The 20,707-nt window shown below is 46.0% G+C and overlaps 1 protein-coding gene across 1 annotated transcript in view; it reads left to right on the top strand.

Annotated features, from left to right (window-relative positions):
- Positions 1 to 20,707, top strand: part of RAB3GAP1 (RAB3 GTPase activating protein catalytic subunit 1) — a 210,495-nt gene that overhangs the window by 154,688 nt on the left and 35,100 nt on the right. The window contains exons 18-19 of the mRNA XM_068245930.1: positions 16,592 to 16,729; positions 17,635 to 17,862. Coding sequence (XP_068102031.1) covers positions 16,592 to 16,729; positions 17,635 to 17,862 — 366 coding nt within the window. The remainder of the gene's footprint in view (positions 1 to 16,591; positions 16,730 to 17,634; positions 17,863 to 20,707) is intronic.

The following is a 20,707-nucleotide window of genomic DNA, read 5'->3' as shown; positions in this document are numbered from 1 at the left end:
CTAGGAACTCGAAGAATCACTCGCGTCCCCAGCCTGTCAGCTCCTGTCACCGAAACAGGAAGTGGCTGCCGGCGGGGCCAGGAGGATCGGAGGGAGACAGCGAGGGCATCGAACAGCTGCAGGGGGCTGTTGGAAGCCCCAGGTGAGTAAAACTCATTTTTTTTTTTTACTTAAGTGTCCCTTTAAAATGAGAGCACATATAGCCTCGTAACACAAGCTATTTTATAATTATATGTGCTGCAGCCACTAGGGTGCACTCTATAGGCAGTAGCAGTTTCAGGGTGTCTTGCCCAAGGTCTCCACCGGGGGAGATTCTGATCCCAAAGGTAATTCATGGTAATTTAGCAGGGTGGGGAAGGGGGTGGGGTTGTGCCATGTGTTGTTGTTGTGCCACTGCTCAAACTGGCAATGTTTCCACCAGATACACTGTCACCGCTGTGCTCCTCTGGATGGGAAGGCAGTGTTATGTCGTTATTTTACTGCTTACAGTGATGCACAATTGAAGTTTTGGAGGGCCCCATAAAATGGCAAGTAGGGCCACGGGGCCTTGTGTTTCACACCTGAGACCTACACGATAAACTCATCGGTTTGTCACCACGACCTTGATCATGGGAAGACCATACAAGAAGACCATGTCGATAGTTCTCAGGGACGAGAGCGCTAACTGCCTCGCGCGATGTGTGCATCAATTTACCGCCTCGAGATATATTTCCAGGCACAGCTTATTACCTCCCACCCAAGTGAGAAAAAGCTGCTCTAGGATTCCTAACACCACAGACGGGCTTGCAGCAGATGCCTGGCGCTCTGTGTGATTCCGGCAGAAATATTTCTATGACAAGGCAGCGCCGTGGTCCTGCCACGGAGATTCCTCATCGCTCAGGATAACAGACACTTCTCAGAGCTCTATTATTTCTAAGAGCCACGGTCATGAATATTAAACACGTGTAGAGGTTTGCGCTGTGCGCGGCGGTCAGAGCAGCACACAAAGCTTTCCCAGGGCCGCCGTAGCGGCATCTCCTTGCTGATTACAGAAGAAGCCCCTCCGTGACTCTTCCGCGGCTAATTTCTCACTCCACGACCGGTGATTACAGGCGTCTTTCCGCAAGACCCTCGCCAGAGAGAGCAGTCTGTGATTTCCATTAGAAGTGACACCCCTCGCGCAGTCCCCATGCTCCATGTTTCGCTGCGGCCGCCTCGCACGCACACCGATCAATCTGCGCTAGATTTATATACAGGCCAGTAATTAAAGGTACAGCCTGCCGCGTAGCGCGGAGCAGCGGTTCATAGTGTTAACATCGGATTCCTAATCAGGCGGAAAATTGTCAACAGCGAAATTACTCAGATTTCACCCGCCCGCCGCTGGCTGCGATAATGGGAATTATCCCCTCTTTCTGGTTAGAGAAATAATCAGCCTTCAGTTTTTTTATGGTTTATTTCACATGAAGACCTATTCAGAGACGGAGATACAACCTGGCTGCTCATGCTTATTCATTTTTACGGTGCAGCAGTAATTAGGTTTATTCTATACAAAGCTCAGTGAATAAAAATACGTTGTTTTTTTTTTAAAAAAAGCAAACAGTAAAGCCGATTGTCTACATCTGTCTAATTGGACCATGAGTTGGGTGCCACTTGTAAAAAAAAAAAAAAAATGATTTACATTATCCATATTTTACTATGCACTTACCTGGTACCAATTTTCACTTGGACCCTCCCCTAGTGCCTAAAACTCCCCCCCCCCCCTCCAGCCAGTCAAACTACAATGGGGCTTTGAGGCAAAAGTAACTTCAGGGAGAGGGCTCTAGCAATGCCCCCTGCAGCCACCAAGCTAACTGCCAGGGCCCATCCCACCACACTTCCAGCCACATAAAATCATTTGATGTCCATCCTATGTCCCAAAAAGCATTGTTGGGGTTCCCATTATTCCCCTCATCCTTTCCCTTAAAAATGCAGAGTGTACACACAGCGGGGTTTTACCTAATCCAGGCAGGACGCAGGAGGCAGCACCACACTCTGCTACACACAGCGGAGTCTCGCCTAATCCAGGCAGGACGCAGGAGGCAGCACCACACTCTGCTACACACAGCGGAGTGTTACCTAATCCAGGCAGGACGCAGGAGGCAGCACCGCACTCTATGCTACACACAGCGGAGTGTTACCTAATCCAGGCAGGACACAGGAGGCAGCACCGCACTCTATGCTACACACAGTGGAGACTTGCCTAATCCAGGCAGGGCACAGGAGGCAGCACCGCACTCTATGCTGCACACAGCGGAGTCTTACCTAATCCAGGCAGGGCACAGGAGGCAGCACCACACTCTGCTACACACAGCGGAGTGTTACCTAATCCAGGCAGGACGCAGGAGGCAGCACCGCACTCTATGCTACACACAGTGGAGACTTGCCTAATCCAGGCAGGACACAGGAGGCAGCACCGCACTCTATGCTGCACACAGCGGAGTCTTACCTAATCCAGGCAGGGCACAGGAGGCAGCACCACACTCTATGCTACACACAGTAGAGTCTTACCTAATCCAGGCAGGACACAGGAGGCAGCACCACACTCTATGCTACACACAGCGGAGATTTACCTAATCCAGGCAGGGCACAGGAGGCAGCACCGCACTCTATGCTGCACACAGCAGAGTCTTACCTAATCCAGGCAGGGCACAGGAGGCAGCACCACACTCTATGCTACACACAGCGGAGATTTACCTAATCCAGGCAGGACACAGGAGGCAGCACCGCACTCTATGCTACACACAGCGGAGTCTTACCTAATCCAGGCAGGACACAGGAGGCAGCACCACACTCTATGCTACACACAGCGGAGTCTTACCTAATCCAGGCAGGGCACAGGAGGCAGCACCGCACTCTATGCTACACACAGCAGAGTCTTACCTAATCCAGGCAGGGCACAGGAGGCAGCACCACACTCTATGCTACACACAGCGGAGATTTACCTAATCCAGGCAGGACACAGGAGGCAGCACCGCACTCTATGCTACACACAGCGGAGTCTTACCTAATCCAGGCAGGACACAGGAGGCAGCACCACACTCTATGCTACACACAGCGGAGTCTTACCTAATCCAGGCAGGGCACAGGAGGCAGCACCGCACTCTATGCTACACACAGCGGGGTCTTACCTAATACAGGCTCTGGGGCCCTAGGGTAATTGCCCCCTTTGCCTCTATGGAAGCGCTGGCCCTGCTCCCAGCCTTCCAAGTGCCTAACACTAACCTCCCCCCACTGGCGTTGAAAGGACCGCTATTGTAGACGACCACCTATAAAATTTCCGATCCGCTCCTCTGTTCCTTCCCTACAATATTCAAAGGGCTACTTCTGTGCATATTGGGCACCCAACTCGCTGCCTAGATTCGTAATACTTTTTATGGGTGTCTATTAGATGTCCGCGGATCTGCTGCGTAATTACAACTCATGGGGCTCCCCAGCAAAACTTTGATCATATATGAATAGTCCCCTGTATCGAGTAAGGGAAGGTTAGTATTTTGTGGGCCACCACAGCTCTGGGCACCTCTGCGATTGCAAGAGCTGCTCCCGTATTGTTTTGCCCCTGCTGCCGATCCCTACAGCCAAATCCCCTGCTTCTAGAAGACTTTCTAATTTTAAGAGCAGCTCCATGAAATGTCATATTATCTTGGCCCCCAGCTCTACCCCAGGGGTGTAACAATAGACCTTGCAAAGGATGCAGCTGCAGGGGGGCCTAGAAGCTGCACGGGGCCCTGCAGGGGGGGGGGGGGGTGAAGTTGCTTTTTGCCTGTCCTGAGAGACTGACAACTAAAGGTTCAGAGAGAAAAAGCTTTCTGCTCTCTGCACAATTGTTCTAATGACTGCAGCTGCTCAGCCACTGATGAGGAATCATACGAGGCTGGAGGACCGCTGGAAAGACACGGAGGCTGGTCATTGTATACAGAACGTGCCTCTGTGTCCTAATAGGATTTATCAAACCCACTTCGGGTTCTCTTTAAGGTAAAATATTACAGATAGTAAATTAGTACAGAGAAGCCAGGAACACCCTGAACTGAGAACTTAGAGCCGTAAAGAGGGCCTACTTCGATAAGCTGGGTGTCACTAGTCCAACAACTCACGGGAGGTATGGAAAGGCCTTAGGGCAGCCACGAACTTCAATCTCCCCCATTACATTGAATATATTTCTTATTTTTAAATGTTAAGATGAAGGAGAACTAATGATGGTAAAAAGGACCAGTGTGGTCTGAATTATAAAACAGTGTTTTTTGCTTCTGATATCTTTCTGGTATCAGTAACAAGGGGTGTGGCAGGGGTGTGTCTTAAAATGTCCCTTTTCTTATCTCAAAAAGTTAGGAGGTATGCTGTCATAATTGGAAGTTGAGTGTGAATAAGGATTAATGATTTGTGCCCCGTTCTGGTCTCCACCGCTCTTGTCTGTGTACACTGCGAGTTGTATGAGTACCCCAACTGAGCTATGAACTGAATTCTCCACAGCGGCCGCTCTCTCAATTGTGTGTATCTTTTTTGTTGTTGAATTTCCTGGATGTTGTGTAATTCCCGCTTAAAGCCTCCTGTATCCTTCTGGCATTAGTTAATCCTCTTCTAGCTGTTCACATCCATCTTGTACGATGGAGAAAAATGTCCCAGGATCCCGCAGAAAGATTCATTATCCTTACAGTCCGGCAGGCTTTTTCTAGAGGGAGAGACATAAGCTACAGGTAATTGTTGTCAGTCGATACTGTTTCCCTCCCATCGCTGGGGAGGAGGTGTGTGGGGGTGGGGGGTGGCACGCGGTATTACTCGCAGCCCTCTCCCCCCGTCCTCCCATACTGGAAATGTCAGCGCTGTTCCAGGCACTAATGACTCCAGCTGGAGAAATCCCCTGGAATCAGTGCGCCACGCGTTTGTCTTTCCTTCCTATTAATCTGCGGTAATAGATGACCTGCGTCTCTTCCCCTCCCTCCGAAGGACGATCAATGGCTCTGTTTAGAAAGCTGACCCCTCTGCACTCCATGCAACTGCCTGACAGGCCGAGCTGTCCAGCCTTCTACCGCTCCAGTCCCTGCGCTTTGCTGCTGGCTTCTCTGGGACTTTTTGAAATATCATCTTAAAGAGAATCCGAGGTGGGTTTGATAAATCATATTAGGACACAGACGCACATTCTGTATACAATGACCAGCCTCTGTGTCCTCCCAGCGTTCCTCCTTGGTTATTGTATACAGAATGTGCCTCTGTGTCCTAATATGATTTATCAAACCCACCTCGGGCTCTTTTTAACCCTTAGAATCCCGCCAACATCTTTAGATTTCCATCCCCCCACGCTGCGAGCATCTAAAGACGTTTTCGGCAAAACTTCCTTTGCTTTGCGTTTCCGACAGCTTTCCTCCTTGGGGTTGATTCATCAAATAGCGGTAATATTTCCGTGTATGCACAACGCACTGCAATATTACCATTACTTCCGCGCCTAATATCGCAAGATACGCTAGTAGCTTGACCTGGGATACTCCAGGAGCGCGACCATTACTAAGGTAACGTGTGTGTTACCGTAGTAGCGCTCACACTAGCGTATCTCGCGGTACCCTCTGTCACAATTTCGCCGCTCCTCGCCGCATTAAAAGTGGTTAAAAACAGTTTTAAAAAGTTTGTTTATAAACAAACAAAATGGCCACCAAAACAGGAAGTAGATTGATGTACAGTATGTCCACACATAGAAAATACATCCATACACAAGCAGGCTGTATACACCCTTCCTTTTGTATCTCAAGAGATCATTTGTGTGTTTCTTTCCCCCTGCAGCTATCTTCCACTGAAGTGTCAGGCTGTTTCTTCCTGCAGAGTGCAGACAGCTCTGCCTGTATGTAATTCCTCTGTATGTGAAAGCCCAGCCAGCTCAGAGGACGATTTATCCAGCTTGTAAAAGATAAGAGAGAAGAGAAAAGCTGCTCTAATCTAAATAATACACAGGCAGTGTGCAGAGAGAGGCCTGGATGGGGGAGATGCATCACAGAACCACAACACTGAAGAACTTGGCAGCCTTCCAGACACAGGCTGACAAGTCTGACAAGAGAGAGATAAGTTGATTTATTACAGAGATGGTGATAGTAGAACGTGCTGCAGTAAGCCAGAACACATTAGAATAGCTTTTGGAACTTGTAGGATGATAAAAAACAGGATGTAATTTTTGTTACGGAGTCTCTTTAACGTCCATTGCGTTCTGCTACATGCGCATTAACTTGGGGGCACCACATGAGAAAGGAGTGAAGCATGGGTCACCCCAAGCTTTAGAGCTCAGGGCTGGCTCACACACAACACTCCAGAAGGGGGGGGGGGGGGGGGAGGACAGGTGCAAACAACTCACTCTAGGGCTCACACCACCAGAGCAAGCCATCTTCCACCTGCCTCCAAAGCATACAACCACAAAAAATGCTTACCTGAGGAAAATGTATGCGTGCTCTACACCAAGTTTTAACCCTAGCAAGTCTGGCTCTGCAAATCTGGCTCAATTGGCTATTCATGAGGCAATGCTCATGCAAATATGCATTTGCTTTCACACGCCAAACTATGCAGGGTCAAAAAACAAATACCGCAAAGCGGTCGCCCTGCGGGAATTAGTTCATGCCACATAAGCATTATCCAGGAGCGCCACGGGGAGGCTTCCCAATGCCCCCATACAACCGGGGGACCGCGGCACTGTCCCATCTGGCACTGTCACTGTGCTGAGGTGTAACGCTCTTCTAGCACTATACTGAGGTATAACTCCCATTTGGCACTATACTGAGGTATAACTCCCATCTGGCATTATTACTGTGCTGAGGTATAACTTCCATCTGGCACTGTTACTGTACTGAGGTATAACTCCCATCTGGCGCTATACTGAGGTACAACTCCCATCTGGCACGGTCACTGAGCTGAGGTATAACTCCCATCTGGCACTATATTGAGGCACAACTCCCATATGGCATTGTCACTGTGATGAGGTATAACTCCCATCTGACACTGTCACTGTGCTGAAGTATAACTCCCATCTGGCACTATACTGAGGTATAACTCCCATCTGGCATTGTCACTGTGCTGAGGTATAACTCCCATCTGGCACTATACTGAGGTACAACTCCCATCTGGCACTGTCACTGTGCTGAGGTATAACTCCCATCTGGCACTATACTGAAGTATAACTCCCGTCTGGCACTATACTGAGGTATAACTCCCGTCTGGCACTATACAAAGGTATAACTCCCATCTGGCACTATACTGAGGTATAACTCCCATCTGACATTGTCACTGTGCTGAGGTATAACTCCCATCTGGCACTATACTGAGGTATAACTCCCATCTGGAATTGTCACTGTACTGAGGTACAACTCCCATCTGGCACTATACTGAGGTTCAACTCCCATCTGGCACTGTTACAGTGCTGAGGTATAACTCCAGTCTGGCACTATACTGAGGTACAACTCTCATCTGGCACTGTTACTGTGCTGAGGTATAACTCCCATCTGACACTATATTGAGATATACCTCAGCACAGTGACAGTGCCAGATGGGAGTTATAACCCCCATCTGGCACTATACTGAGGTATAACTCCCATCTGGCATTGTTACTGTGCTGAGGTATAAGTTCCATCTGGCACTGTTACTGTACTGAGGTATAACTCCCATCTGGCACTATACTGAGGTATAACTCCCATCTGACATTGTCACTGTGCTGTGCTGAGGTATAACTCCCATCTGGCACTATACTGAGGTATAACTCCCATCTGGCATTGTCACTGTGCTGAGGTATAACTCCCATCTGGCACTATTCTGAGGTATAACTCCCGTCTGGCACTATACTGAGGTATAACTCCCATCTGGCATTGTCACTGTGCTGAGGTATAACTCCCATCTGGCACTATACTGAGGTATAACTCCCATCTGGCATTGTCACTGTGCTGAGGTATAACTCCCATCTGGCACTATACTGAGGTACAACTCCCGTCTGGCACTATACTGAGATATAACTCCCATCTGACATTGTCACTGTGCTGAGGTACAACTCCCATCTGGCACTATACTGAGGTACAATTGCCATCTGACATTGTCACTGTGCTGAGATATAACTCCCATCTGGCACTATACTGAGGTATAACTCCCATCTGGTATTATACTGATGTATAACTCCCATCTGACATTGTCACTGTGCTGAGGTATAACTCCCATCTGGCACTATACTGAGGTATAATTCCCGTCTGGCACTATTCTGAGGTATAACTCCCGTCTGGCACTATACAGAGGTATAAGTCCCATCTGGCACTATACTGAGGTATAACTCCCATCTGGCACTATACTGAGGTATAACTCCCATCTGGCATTGTCATGGTGCTGAGGTATAACTCCCATCTGGCAGTATACTGAAGTATAACTCCCATCTGGCACTATGCTGAGGAGGAATAGATGAAGTAGCGGCAGCTCTTTGTGGTTCCTCTCAGTAACGCGGCAGCTCTCTGTGTGACTATTTACAGTCTATAGATTTTTCCCCACATTCCGCTATATGGAGCGTTTAATCAGAGCAGCTTCCTCCTGCAGCAGGGAGGGGGCGGTGCGCTGTGACCCCGGCTTCGGGAGGTTAAATGTACAATTATTGATCAATAAGTAGATTTTTTCCTCTTGTTCTGGATTATATTTTCTATTGACTGCGATGGCACCCCGGGGACTTTGCCATTGTGTGCGCTGTACATTGGCCGTTCCCTTTACAATGCTTCATTAATTTTTCTTTTCATCTGCTGCTATCGATCGTGTGCTAATGGAATGTAAGCTCTTCTGACAAAAACATGACTAATGCTTGTTTATCAATAACTCAATGCTCATAATAATTCCTAACTGCCTCCTCCAGACCAAATAGGCTGTAAGTAAAGGAAACGTATGTATTGTCAGTATTCTGCTGTTATGTTAAAGTGTTCCAGAAGCGACATGTGACATGATGAGATAGACATGTGTATGTACAGTGCCAAACCTATTAATAATATCCAGGCTGTTTATCTTATTTTATTTTGCTGCCTGAACGAGTTAATTTTCAGGCATGCAAGTGACAGCTTCTGTCTTGTTGGTACTTTGTTGGGAATATAGTAAACCAAACTGATTACCAAATTACCGCCAGGGCAGCGGTGAAGCTTGTATTAAATGGTTGGGTATACAATACAAGAGCCAAGATGGAGAAAAAGAAGGGAAAAAAAGCAAATTACAGCCATAAAAGTTTCCCAGGCAGAATAAAACGTCTGTGGCAGAGGAGAGATAGAGAAAAAAAGTCAATAGTTCATGTATTTTAACTCTGGGACTCTTGACTGAGCAGAGACAATAAGACATTAAATCTACTGTACTTTGTACATGTTTAAACATAAAATAAAACCACCGGATATCTAAAAAAAAAAAGTATTTTTTAGGAGTAGGAGGATAAATACAATTGTCTCATCAGTTTATTTTCCCCTCGGGCTCTTTTTAAGCAGCTTGTTACTGAGTATAGACAGTCCCCTTACTTAAAAATGACTCGAATTACAACAGTTCAGAGATGCAAACAAAGTTGTCTTCATGTACAAAATACTGTATTTTTATGATATATTTTTGTTCTTAAATGTTACAGCATTGTATAAACTAAAAATAGGTAGTTTAAAAACCCATTGAAAACAATGAAAAAACCTAATTTATACTACTGTATATGTTCAAGTACAGCGTTGTCCAAAATGAAATCATTCATCCATGTTCCCCTATGTGTAACACAGGACTCGACTTAAAAACAAATTCAACTTGCAAACAATCTCCCGGAAGGAAACCTGTTTGTAAGTAGGGTACATTGAAATATTCACATCACTCACTGTTCCTCAGAGGGGCTCCTCATCTTAAAGGACTTATGAGGCGAATTGCTTAAAAAAAGTTATGTACCTCATTGCTAAAGCAGACCTCAGGGCAGACGAACAGCACCTTCCTTTTCACTATCAGGTGCTTTATCAGCCTAATCCAGGTTTCATTGTAGCTCCCGACCCTCCACAGGGTCGCCTTAGCAGAAGCGCCGCTTTAAAAATCTACCTCCTGCGCAGCTCGCATAGCTGTGGCTGCGCAGGATTACAGCCCCGCTCGTGTCCGCCCTCACTCCGTGCGCTCTATTATACGTCATGTGGGCGGCTCCACATGACCACCCACATGACTTACTACACAGTGCCAGCCAGCCGCGCCCCCTCAGCAGAGAATACAAGCGCTGAGCGAGTGAGGACTTGCTTGCTCAACGCTTGTATTCTCTGCTGAGGGGGTGCGGCTGGCTGGCAGTGTAGCTAGGTATGTGGGTGGTCATGTGGAGCCGCCCACATGACGTATAATAGAGCGCACGGAGTGAGGGCGGACACGAGCGGGGCTGTAATCCTGCGCAGCCACAGCTATGCGAGCTGCGCAGGAGGTAGATTTTTAAAGCGGCGCTTCTGCTAAGGCGACCCTGTGGAGGGTCGGGAGCTACAATGAAACCTGGATTAGGCTGATAAAGCACCTGATAGTGAAAAGGAAGGTGCTGTTCGTCTTCCCTGAGGTCTGCTTTAGCAATGAGGTACATAACTTTTTTTAAGCAATTCGCCTCGTAAGTCCCCACAACAGTCTAGGGCTGATTTGGGGGAATTTGTTTGTAAACCACATTAGGCTGAGTCCTCCTCTTTCAGGCTATGTTCAAATCAGCACTGAAAACAGACCATTGATTAGACCGGAATACAGCTGATCAACAGACGTGTTAGCAGATCTTATGCTGGGAATACACGGTTAATTTTTGCCGCTTGATTCTGCAGTCGATTCTCTTATCTTCCACTTGTTTTTCTTATCTTTTTCTATTCATCTCTATGAGAAATTGAGCGGCGAAACAGTCGGACATGTCGGAAATTTTCTATCGAGCCATCTAAATGGCTCAAAAACGAACTGTGCATTCCCAGCATTATACTAATCATAGGATCTGGTGAGACAAAACACTTATTATTATGATTTAATATTTACTGTATTTTCTGGCGTATAAGACTACTTTCTAACTAAGGACAATCTTCTCAAAGGTCAGGGGTCGTCTTATTCGCTGGGTGTCGTCTTATAGGGCGGGTGCTGAAACCTCAGAGCCGGACTGGAGAATCTGCGGTTGCCGCATACGGTGGGGGGAGCTCAAAAACATCCGCGGGCGCATCCCCACTGTATGCGGCGACCGTATGAAAGCAGCAAGGGCTGTACAAGTATGGTAGAAGAAAATCCACTCACCAGGATTCCTGGAAAGAAGTGACTTAACGCGGTCCCGATGACAAGGTGAGTGGGGGGCACCTCACTGGGAAGGTGAAAGTGAAGGGTGGAGCAAGCTGCAGGCGTCTAGAATGCCCGGGGTATGGAAAAAAGAGAGAGTGGCGCTGTGCTCAGAAAAACACGCCTCTTGCACCCGCCTGGCAGCCCTTGTATCCTATTACCGTACCGCCTTCTCTGCCTCTCAGATCTCTCTCCTGAGGACTGCAGTGAAGCGGCACAGGCGCGCATGTGCGAGATCTGAGAGGAAGAGAAGGAGGTAATAATATACAAGGCGGGCCAGACGGGTGAAATAGGCGTGTTTGCGCTACCGCTCTGATAGTCTTGGAGACAGGGATAGCTGACCAATCCAAGCAGGCTTTGTATACAGCAACCAGCCAATCGCCGGTAAGGTACGTCATTTGCCGTGATTGGTTGGTTGTTGTATACTGGGACCTGCATACAGTACAGCACCAGTATCTATACCTGTTTATACAGTATAGCACCAGTACATACAGTACAGTATACAAATGTCCAAGAGTGAAGAGGTGTAGTCTTATAGGGTGAGTTTATCCCAAAATGTATATTTTAACTGGAAAAGTTGGGGGTTGTCTTATACGCCGGAATATATGGTATATAGCGCTGACATCTTCATCAGCAATGTACGGAGTATATTGACACTTAACTGTCCCTTAGAAGAGCTTACAATCTAATCCCACCATAGCCTATGTCTATGTATGTATTGTGTAGTGTATGTGTCGTGGGTTACGGCCAATTTAGGGGAAAGCCAATTAACTTATTTCTTTATTGTATTTATAAAGCATCAACATATTACGCAGTGCCGACTTATCTGTATGTTTTTGGGATGTGAGAGGAAACCGGAGACCCTGGAGGAAACCCACTCAGACATGGGGAGAACGTACAAACTCCATGCAGAAAGTGCCTTGGCTGGATTTGAACTAGGGACCCAGCGCTGCAAGGCGAGAGTGCTAACCACTACGCTGCCGTGCTGCCACTTCATTTTGCTTTTTGCTATCCCATAGTTGTCAAAGTTAATTGCGACTATAAGGCGTCGAGGCTAGGCTAGGGTGGGGTGAGGTTAGAAGATTATCATTGGGTAAATCGAAAAAAAAAAAGACAGCAACTGAATAAGAATATTGGTAACCTTATGCTACTAATATTCCAAGTATCGACTTGCACATGTAAAAAAAATCACATCCCTAAAAACAAATTCACGCTGGTTCACACACATCCATTGCCAACTGATCCGTTGCTAGAGTTCCGATGATCGTTCTGTAGGGTTGTATGGTGCATGATCATTTTGAATACCACATACACTGCAGATACCGAATGTAACCGTTAACGCCTATAGAAGCGGACAGTTATCCACATCCCAAATACTCTTACTGTAAAGACCCTCCTTTCTAAACAATTGGCAACATCTCCTTTCCTCCATACAGAGTTCATTCCCTCTTATACAGACCTAGGGATGAAAAGCACATTTGCTAAGCCTAAATATTTGCCTTCATTGTATATCACCTGTTTTCTAAGCTAAGTAAGTCAAACCTTTCCTAGTAAGTGAGACCTCCCATCCCTCCATTAATTTCCTACCTGCTCTAAAACGTCAAGTCTTTCCTGTAGTGTTGTTCCCAAACTTGTATCCCGTACTCCAATTTGAGAAGCTGCTCTATTAACTTTACGCACACCTAGAGAAGAAGGAGCAGACCGATCCAGCAAGCAGCTGAATGAAGGAACCACTGGTGAGATCTGAGGAAATTTGGGAACTTTCACAGTACGCTAATAATTTATTATTAGCAAAAAGTTACTTCATCTGTCAGCTTCGTATTTCCTATTTATCTGCGTCAGTGTTTTACTTCAGCTAACATCTGGAAATATGCCTGAAGAAGGGGACTAGATCCCAGAAAGCTTGCATCATTTAACTCTTATCAGATGGCCATTAAAAGGTATTATTTTTTTACAAAACGTTTTTTCTACCTATAGCAAAAACTTAACCGCCCTGGCGTTTCCCCAGGATTTTTGTGCAAAAAAAGATCCAATTAATTTTCATAACCTTTTTTTTCTGTAATTTGCCAAAGGGTGTCTAGCAAAGGTCTAGTATACAGTGCAGGAAAGTATTGACATGTATTCACGTCAATACTGTTCACAGCAACTGACAAAGGACAACTGAAGTGAGAGGGATATGGAGGCTGCCATATTTATTTCCTTTTAAGCAATACCAGTTGCCTGGCTATCCTGCTGAACCTCTGCCTCTAATACTTTTAGCCATAGACCCTGAACAAGCATGCAGCAGATCATGCGTTTCTGACATTATTGTCAGATCTGACAAGATTAGCTGCATGCTTGTTTCTGGTATGATTCAAACGCTACTGCAGCCAAATAGATCAGCAGGGCTGCCAGGCAACTGGTATGGTTTAAAAGGAAATAAATATGACAGTCTCCATATTCTTTTCACTACAGTTGCCCTTTAAACAACAAAGGATAACCCCACAGTGAGAGATTGCCGCATAGTTTTAGGAACCAGCCAGCCATTGATTCAGGTGCACACCATAAAGTGAGGTGCGATGTGATGTCACAGGGAACTGTCACCCACATAGGAAGAGCATGGAAGCTGTTGAATAGAGAGCATAGATCACATGATCGCTACTTTCATCTTGAAATTTAGAGAAATACAGGGGTGTCGCTTGCCCCAAAGATCAGTGGCATGTGCTCCGAATCTTCTGGGGTGCCCCAGATGTCCCCCAGGCAGAGTCAACTGTGTTGTCTCAATGACAGACATGCTGGGAGCTGTGGTGCATCAATGGGGGTATGCTGGTTGCTGTGGTGCCTCAATGTGAGCATACTGGGTGCTGTGGTTCCATACTGGGTGCTGCGATGCCTCAATGGGGGCATGCTGGGAGTCATGGTGCCCCAATGGGAGGGCTATGGGAGCATGGGAAGAGGTCCACTAGAAGGTCAGTGAATGCTATGTGGTGACTGCACCCCACTCCACCCAGCAGACAGTCAGACCAGCCAGCACTATGCCTTTAAGTGACACTGCCTATTTGTTTTTTATGTATTAATGGAGAGGGGGCTTCATCCAACATTTTGCTGGGCAGTCCTACATGGACCACTGTTAAGTTTATGTAAATTTGGCTCCACCCATGACCACACCCACATTGTGGTGCGTGGCCACACCCATTTTCCAGCTGGAGTGCCCCAGATCTCTTTCGATCCTAGCAACGCCCCTGAAGAAATGTCCTTTTGTTAGCTGAACTTGCTATAGTAATCTCAGTTTATTGCCAAGATGAATGCGTGGCTGGTATGGGGAATATAGATCTCCAAACACGCACTTATGACGTGACAAAGTTTTCCTAAGTATCAGAGATGCCTCATCATGTGTGTGATCCCCACGTTATGGATTGCAGCATTGGTGCAATATAAATAAACTGTAGCTACGCAAGCATATAATGTAATAGCTGTATATGGAGAGGAACTAATATCAATATTAATAGAATTTAGGAGGTATCTCAGTGTAACAATAAGGCTTGATTTACATCTTCTTCTCCCGTCTCTTGCTGCTGTGGAAACAGGAGAAAGTGTCAGTTTCTATGGTAAAATCTGATTTTCCCGAGACGTGTACTCATTAGTCTTCTGCTGTTTTACCGAGCTTAATATAGTTCCTAGTTCTCAACACCCTCATTCCAGCATAGCTAGATGATGATCTGCCTTGTGTACTTAACCCTTCCTCTGTGCGAGTGTTAGCTGTATTACTAGGCACGCAGCCCACTAGGTTAGCACCATGCTTTGCACCTAGTATTTCATGTTGACTGAATTCCGACATGTGTAGAAGTTTTGAACAGAGGCACCAAGTAGAATAAAACCATCTAAAAACAGTTTAAAAGGGGGAAGTTGGTGGACTACAGAGGCGCTCGGCTGCAGTCCAGACAACTACTAGCTATCTCCAATAAATGCCTGATGAAGCGGGATTTTGCCCGCGAAACACGTTGCAAACTGTAGCTATAAATAAATGTTATTTTTATTATAAAAAGAATGAATTTGTGTCTGTTTTTCATCGAGAGAGGTAAGTCCAACAACTTCCCCCTTTTAAACTGTTTTTAGATGGTTTTATTCTACTTTGGCGCCTCTGTTTAAAACTTCTACATTTAGTCTAGTCCACCCTTGGTGGAGAGGTGTATCCCCAATTTTTTCCTGACTGCAGAGAGCGACTTCTTAAACCTGAGTGGGGTCAGGTCATAATTCTCCCCACCTGCTGTTTGAGTGGTTACCTGTTTGGTAACCCACGCTTGTGAGTATATCTACTACTGCTTACACTATACCTTTGTGGCTCACCAAGTTACTACACTATATTGGGCTCTCGGTCTCTCCTTTGGTTTTACAAGAATTCCGACATATGCCTGAAGAGATGGCTGTAAATGACAGAGAACGTTTAAAAACTAAAGTCACTGACTTAAAGTGTACATGAAGTATGGATAAGCCAAACGCCCCACCCTCTCCCAGTAAGTGTCCTGCATCATCTGGTGACTGGTGCCCCTCTCCTTGCTACTACATTAGGGGCTCTAATAAAGCTATACCAATTTCAAAAGCTCAGGGTTTTGATATTTGCCTTTGTAGTCTGCCCCCATGTGACCACTGTCATGCCCATTGATCGCTGGGACCATGTACTATACAGCAGGGGAAGAGTATATTATAGGGTATATGAGAGTAGTATGAGGGTAGGGAGGCTCCCACATCAACAGAGAAAGTTAAATGTCACAAACCAATGTGCTATGTTGCTGGTTGTGTAGTGGAACAGGCTCGGATGGTCTGTTTTTTTTATTTTTTTTTAGTTTAGTTTTGCTTTCTGTAGAGTAGGCTCCACCCTTTCCTTTCTGGAGGTGGGACATGGTCACTGGTCTATGCAAATCTTCGCATTGCTTTCTGGGAGGAAGGTTTGGCTTGGACTGCTAGGAATATGCTTTCCTCTAGCAAGGTCATATTGAAGATTGGGCGTGGCCCTGTTGGAAGCAGATGGTCCGGGCAGAAGAAGCTTGCCGAGTACATATCGCATGTTTCCCTTGGAGTTCTCCTTAATTTTAATACTTACTACTCCCCCTTTACCATTTATATCCAGAACTGGGCAATGCTGCCTTGCCTCGCTCGGATGGGGCGTCCCATAAAAACACTCATGTAACCCTAATCACATGTAGCAGGTGGAATAAAACTGGGGAAGCGGGGTGGAGGGCTTCCACCATTATGCTCATTTTTGCCTGTTGGTGCAGCAGAGTGCTTCAATAGAGCCGCCTCACCTCATGACTTCCTATCTGGCTTGTTACAGGAGCCGGCACCCATGACGGAAGACCTACTTGAAGAGCAGTCTGAAGTCCTGGCCAAGCTGGGCACCTCCGCGGAAGGGGCGCACCTCCGAGCTCGCATGCAGAGTGCCTGCCTGCTGTCTGACATGGAGTCCTTCAAGGTAATGTGAGAGATGTACAATACACAACACCCCCTCTCCATCATTCCCCATAGCCACTGCTCTTTCATTGCTGCTGCCCTCCCCCCCCCCCCCCCCACACACACACACTCCCCAAGTACAGTGCAGTAGTGGTGGTTTACCCCCTCCAGGGCTAGTTCCTCCTTTTTGGTGCATCTCCTGCTGGTCCTGAGTCTTCTTGTATGTAATGTGACGTCACATATAAGAACACTGGGGAGGGAGGCAAATGAAGTAGGTGAGTGACAGCAGGCTGCTGCATTGAAGATAAGGATGGATTGAACCAGACATGGAGGAGGTCCACCACCTCTGTGGAACTCTGCATGGTAGGAATGGGACAACCTCAGAGGAGAGAGGGAGGAGTCAGTTATGCTGGCCATACTTGTTTATTAAGGGTGGAATGATCTCATGGTGGCTACATTTGTTTTTATTGAGGGAGTGGGGTGTCTCATGGTTTCCACGCTTGGTGGGGTTTAGGGCAGGACAAAACTCAAGGCAACTGCATTTCTTTTGGTTGGAGAGGGGAGGGAGAAGGACCGCCCTTATTTTCGGAGTCTCGTGGTGGCTACGCGTTGTTTTCTCATAATTTTTGGGGTGGTCCTTGTGGTGGCTGCACTTGGGGAGGGGGAATAAGGAAAAGTCTCATGGTGGCCACACTTGTTTTGGTTGGATGTGGGGTGTGTTTTATGGTGGCCAAAACTCTGCCCCACTGCCTGAGATCAACTGAGATGTATGTACTTTTCACACCACCACATAGTATAACATCACCCTTGTTACTGCACCATAGACCACTTCCTACACTTGTTTGATGACTCACTTGAGTCGCTGTCTGATAAATGTACCCTCCCTGCTCCTATGCTGATATAAACCAGTGCGTTTGTGTTTATCAGGCTGCCAACCCCGGCTGCTGCCTGGAGGATTTTGTGCGCTGGTACTCTCCTCGGGATTACATAGAAGAGGAAGTGCTGGATGAGAGCGGCAACAAAGTCATGAAGGGGGAACTGAGCGCCAGAATGAAGATCCCCAACAACATGTGGGTGGAAGCCTGGGAAACGGCCAAGGCAACACCGGCCCGCCGGCAGAGGAGGCTCTTCGATGACACCAAAGAGGCTGAAAAAGTAAGTTCATTTTTTTTTTCTTAAAAGAAACCCAAGGTGTGAAACCTATGAAGTTGCCATATTTATTTCCTTTTAAACAATACCAGTTGCCTGGCAGTCCTGCTGATCTTTCTGGTCAGAAGGTTCTAAATCACACACCTGAAACAAGCATGCAGCTAATCTTGTCAGAGGGGGTGCGGTTTGGAGCAGGAGGCGGCACGAGTGGAATGGGGAGGGGCTTTACTGGTCTTCTTAACTAGATTCCATCAAGAATCACCAGGGTACATATTTAAGTGAATAGGCAGTCCCTATTTAAAGAAAGAGACAGGGACTGTAGGTTCGTTCTTAAAGGAGAACTGTAGTGAGAGGTATATGGAGGCTGCCATATTTGTTTCCATTTAAGCTATACCAGTTGCCTGGCTATCCTGCTAATCCTTTGCCTCTAATACTTTCAGCCATAGACCCTGAACAAGCATACAGCAGATCATGTGTTTCTGCCAAATTTGACAGATATGACAAGATTAGCCGCATGCTTGTTCCTAATGTGATTCAGACACTTCTTCAGCCAAATAGACCAGCAGGGCTGCCAGGTAACTGGTATTGCTTAAAAGGAAATAAATATGGCAGCCTCCATATACCTCTCACTGCAGGTTTCCTTTAAGCTGACCTTAACCTTTGCAGAGGAGACAGGGAAAACCGAGAGAAATTCACCCTGTGTGTGTTTACAGAGAACAGCCTGTGTAATTCTCCCTTATCTGCAAGTAATCATCAAGTGTAATACTGGAAATACACAATGAGATTTTTCTGCAGATTTACTGTCCAATCTTTTTCTGATCAATTTTCTGATTGTTTTTCTGATCATTTTTCTGATCGATTTCCATTCACTTCTGTGAAATATCGATCAGAAAAACGATCGAAAATAAGATCGGACCTGTCGGAAATTTATTTATCAAACCATCTATCCGCCCAAAAAAATCTCATGCTGTATTCCCAGCATAAATCAGGGCTGTCAGCTGTCTGAACCGTGCTGTGTTGTTCTTTGCTAACATGTAAACACAGGACTGCTCCATGAAAAAGGCATTGCAGGATATCTGTTGGGGTTCTATAAGTTGTAACAAGGAAATGTTCTTCTTTAAAGTCTATTATGCGTTGCTTCTATTTTACAGCAGAGAGGAAGTTCTGATTTAGGTCCCCTATAACCATTAGTCCATTTGTGAGTCGGAACACTGCCCATCTCTGTGACGCCAGTGTCTCTACTGTCCCCTCTGTACCCCCACTGTCCTGCCTACTGCCCACCAACTGTCCCCCTGTGTCTTTTCTGTGCCCCCACTGTACCCCTAGTGTCCCCCCTACTGCTCACCTCCTGTCCCCATGTCTTTTTTGTGCCTTCTCCTGTCCTTATGTGCCTACTGCTCTTCTGTGTCCCTTTGTCCTTCCACTGCCCCCTTTGTGTCTCCTCTGCCCCACTCTGTCACCACTGTTTTCTACTCCTCACCAAGACAGTCCCACGGCATTCCAAACTCATTGCAGTCTCCGTCTCAATCGCCATTGGCTAGCTGTAATGATGTCATCGAGCCAGGGTTGCTGGTTCGTAAGCTGGGGACTACCTGTACTTAAAAAACGACCTCTGATTGGTAATGCAATGTACTTGCCTTACTAGTTAGTTCTCTTCTTAAATATAGACCCGTCACTGCGGCTGGTTTTTTTTTTTTTTTTTTTTTACCATCAAATAAAGGTTTATTGCCAGAGTGAGCAAAATAAGTGGATGAATACCAAATACAATAGACATTGTTACATATGATGTTCCTATATTGGATGGTTGTCTACAATAAGGAATATTACAAATAACAATGTGCACCATCTGCTCTATTATTTACTGCTCAGACAAATGCTGTTTTTGATATGTGGAAAGCATGCCTGTTAGAACAATTACAGTGGGATGCAAAAGTTTGGGCAACCTTGTTAATCGTCATGATTTTCCTGTATAAATCGTTGGTTGTTACGATAAAAAATGTCAGTTAAATATATCATATAGGAGATTTGAGAAGTGAAATTACGTTTATTGGATTTACAGAAAGTGCACAATAATTGTTTAACCACTTAAGCTCTCAGTCGTTTTCACTTTATGCATCCGAGCAATGTTCACCTCCCATTCATTCGCCTATAACTTTATCACTACTTATCACAATGAACTGATCTATATCTTGTTTTTCCTGCCACCAATTAGGCTTTCTTTGGGGGGTACATTTTGCTAAGAGCTACTTTACTGTAAATGCATTTTGACAGTAAGAATAAGAAAAAACGGAAATTCATTATTTATCAGTTTTCGCCCATTATAGTTTTAAAATAATACATGCCTCCATAATTAAAACCCACGTATTGTAATTGCCCATTTGTCACAGTTATTTCACCGTTTAAATTATGTCCCTATCACAATGTATGGTGAAAAAATTTTATTTGGAAATAAAAGAGCATTTTTCCCATTTTGCATCCATCACTATTTACAAGCTTATAAAAAAAATATAGAAATATTTCATCTTTACATAGATATTTAACCACTTTACCCCCGGCGGTACAAATTTCTCCGTCCCTTTTTCCATCCTTTCACCCCCAGGGATGGAGTAATCCGTACCTTCCGCGCTACCGCCGCTGTCCACACTCCCACCGCTCTTGCGCGCGCACCCGACGCTCGTGCGTGCCGCCGCCCGGAGATCAATGAACGGGAAAATCCATTCCCGTTCGTTGATCTAAGCCCCCGCAATGATCCGCTGCTTCTATTAGAAACAGCGCGATCATATTTTTTTCCCACATTTTTTCCTATTTTCCCATTAATACACATTTAGAATAAAATAATTCTTGGCATAAT

The sequence above is a fragment of the Hyperolius riggenbachi genome, chromosome 7 (genome assembly GCF_040937935.1).
Source record: "Hyperolius riggenbachi isolate aHypRig1 chromosome 7, aHypRig1.pri, whole genome shotgun sequence".
Lineage (NCBI taxonomy): Eukaryota > Metazoa > Chordata > Amphibia > Anura > Hyperoliidae > Hyperolius > Hyperolius riggenbachi.
Note: the sequence above shows the minus strand (reverse complement) of the source record. Positions and strands in the feature narration are given on the sequence as shown.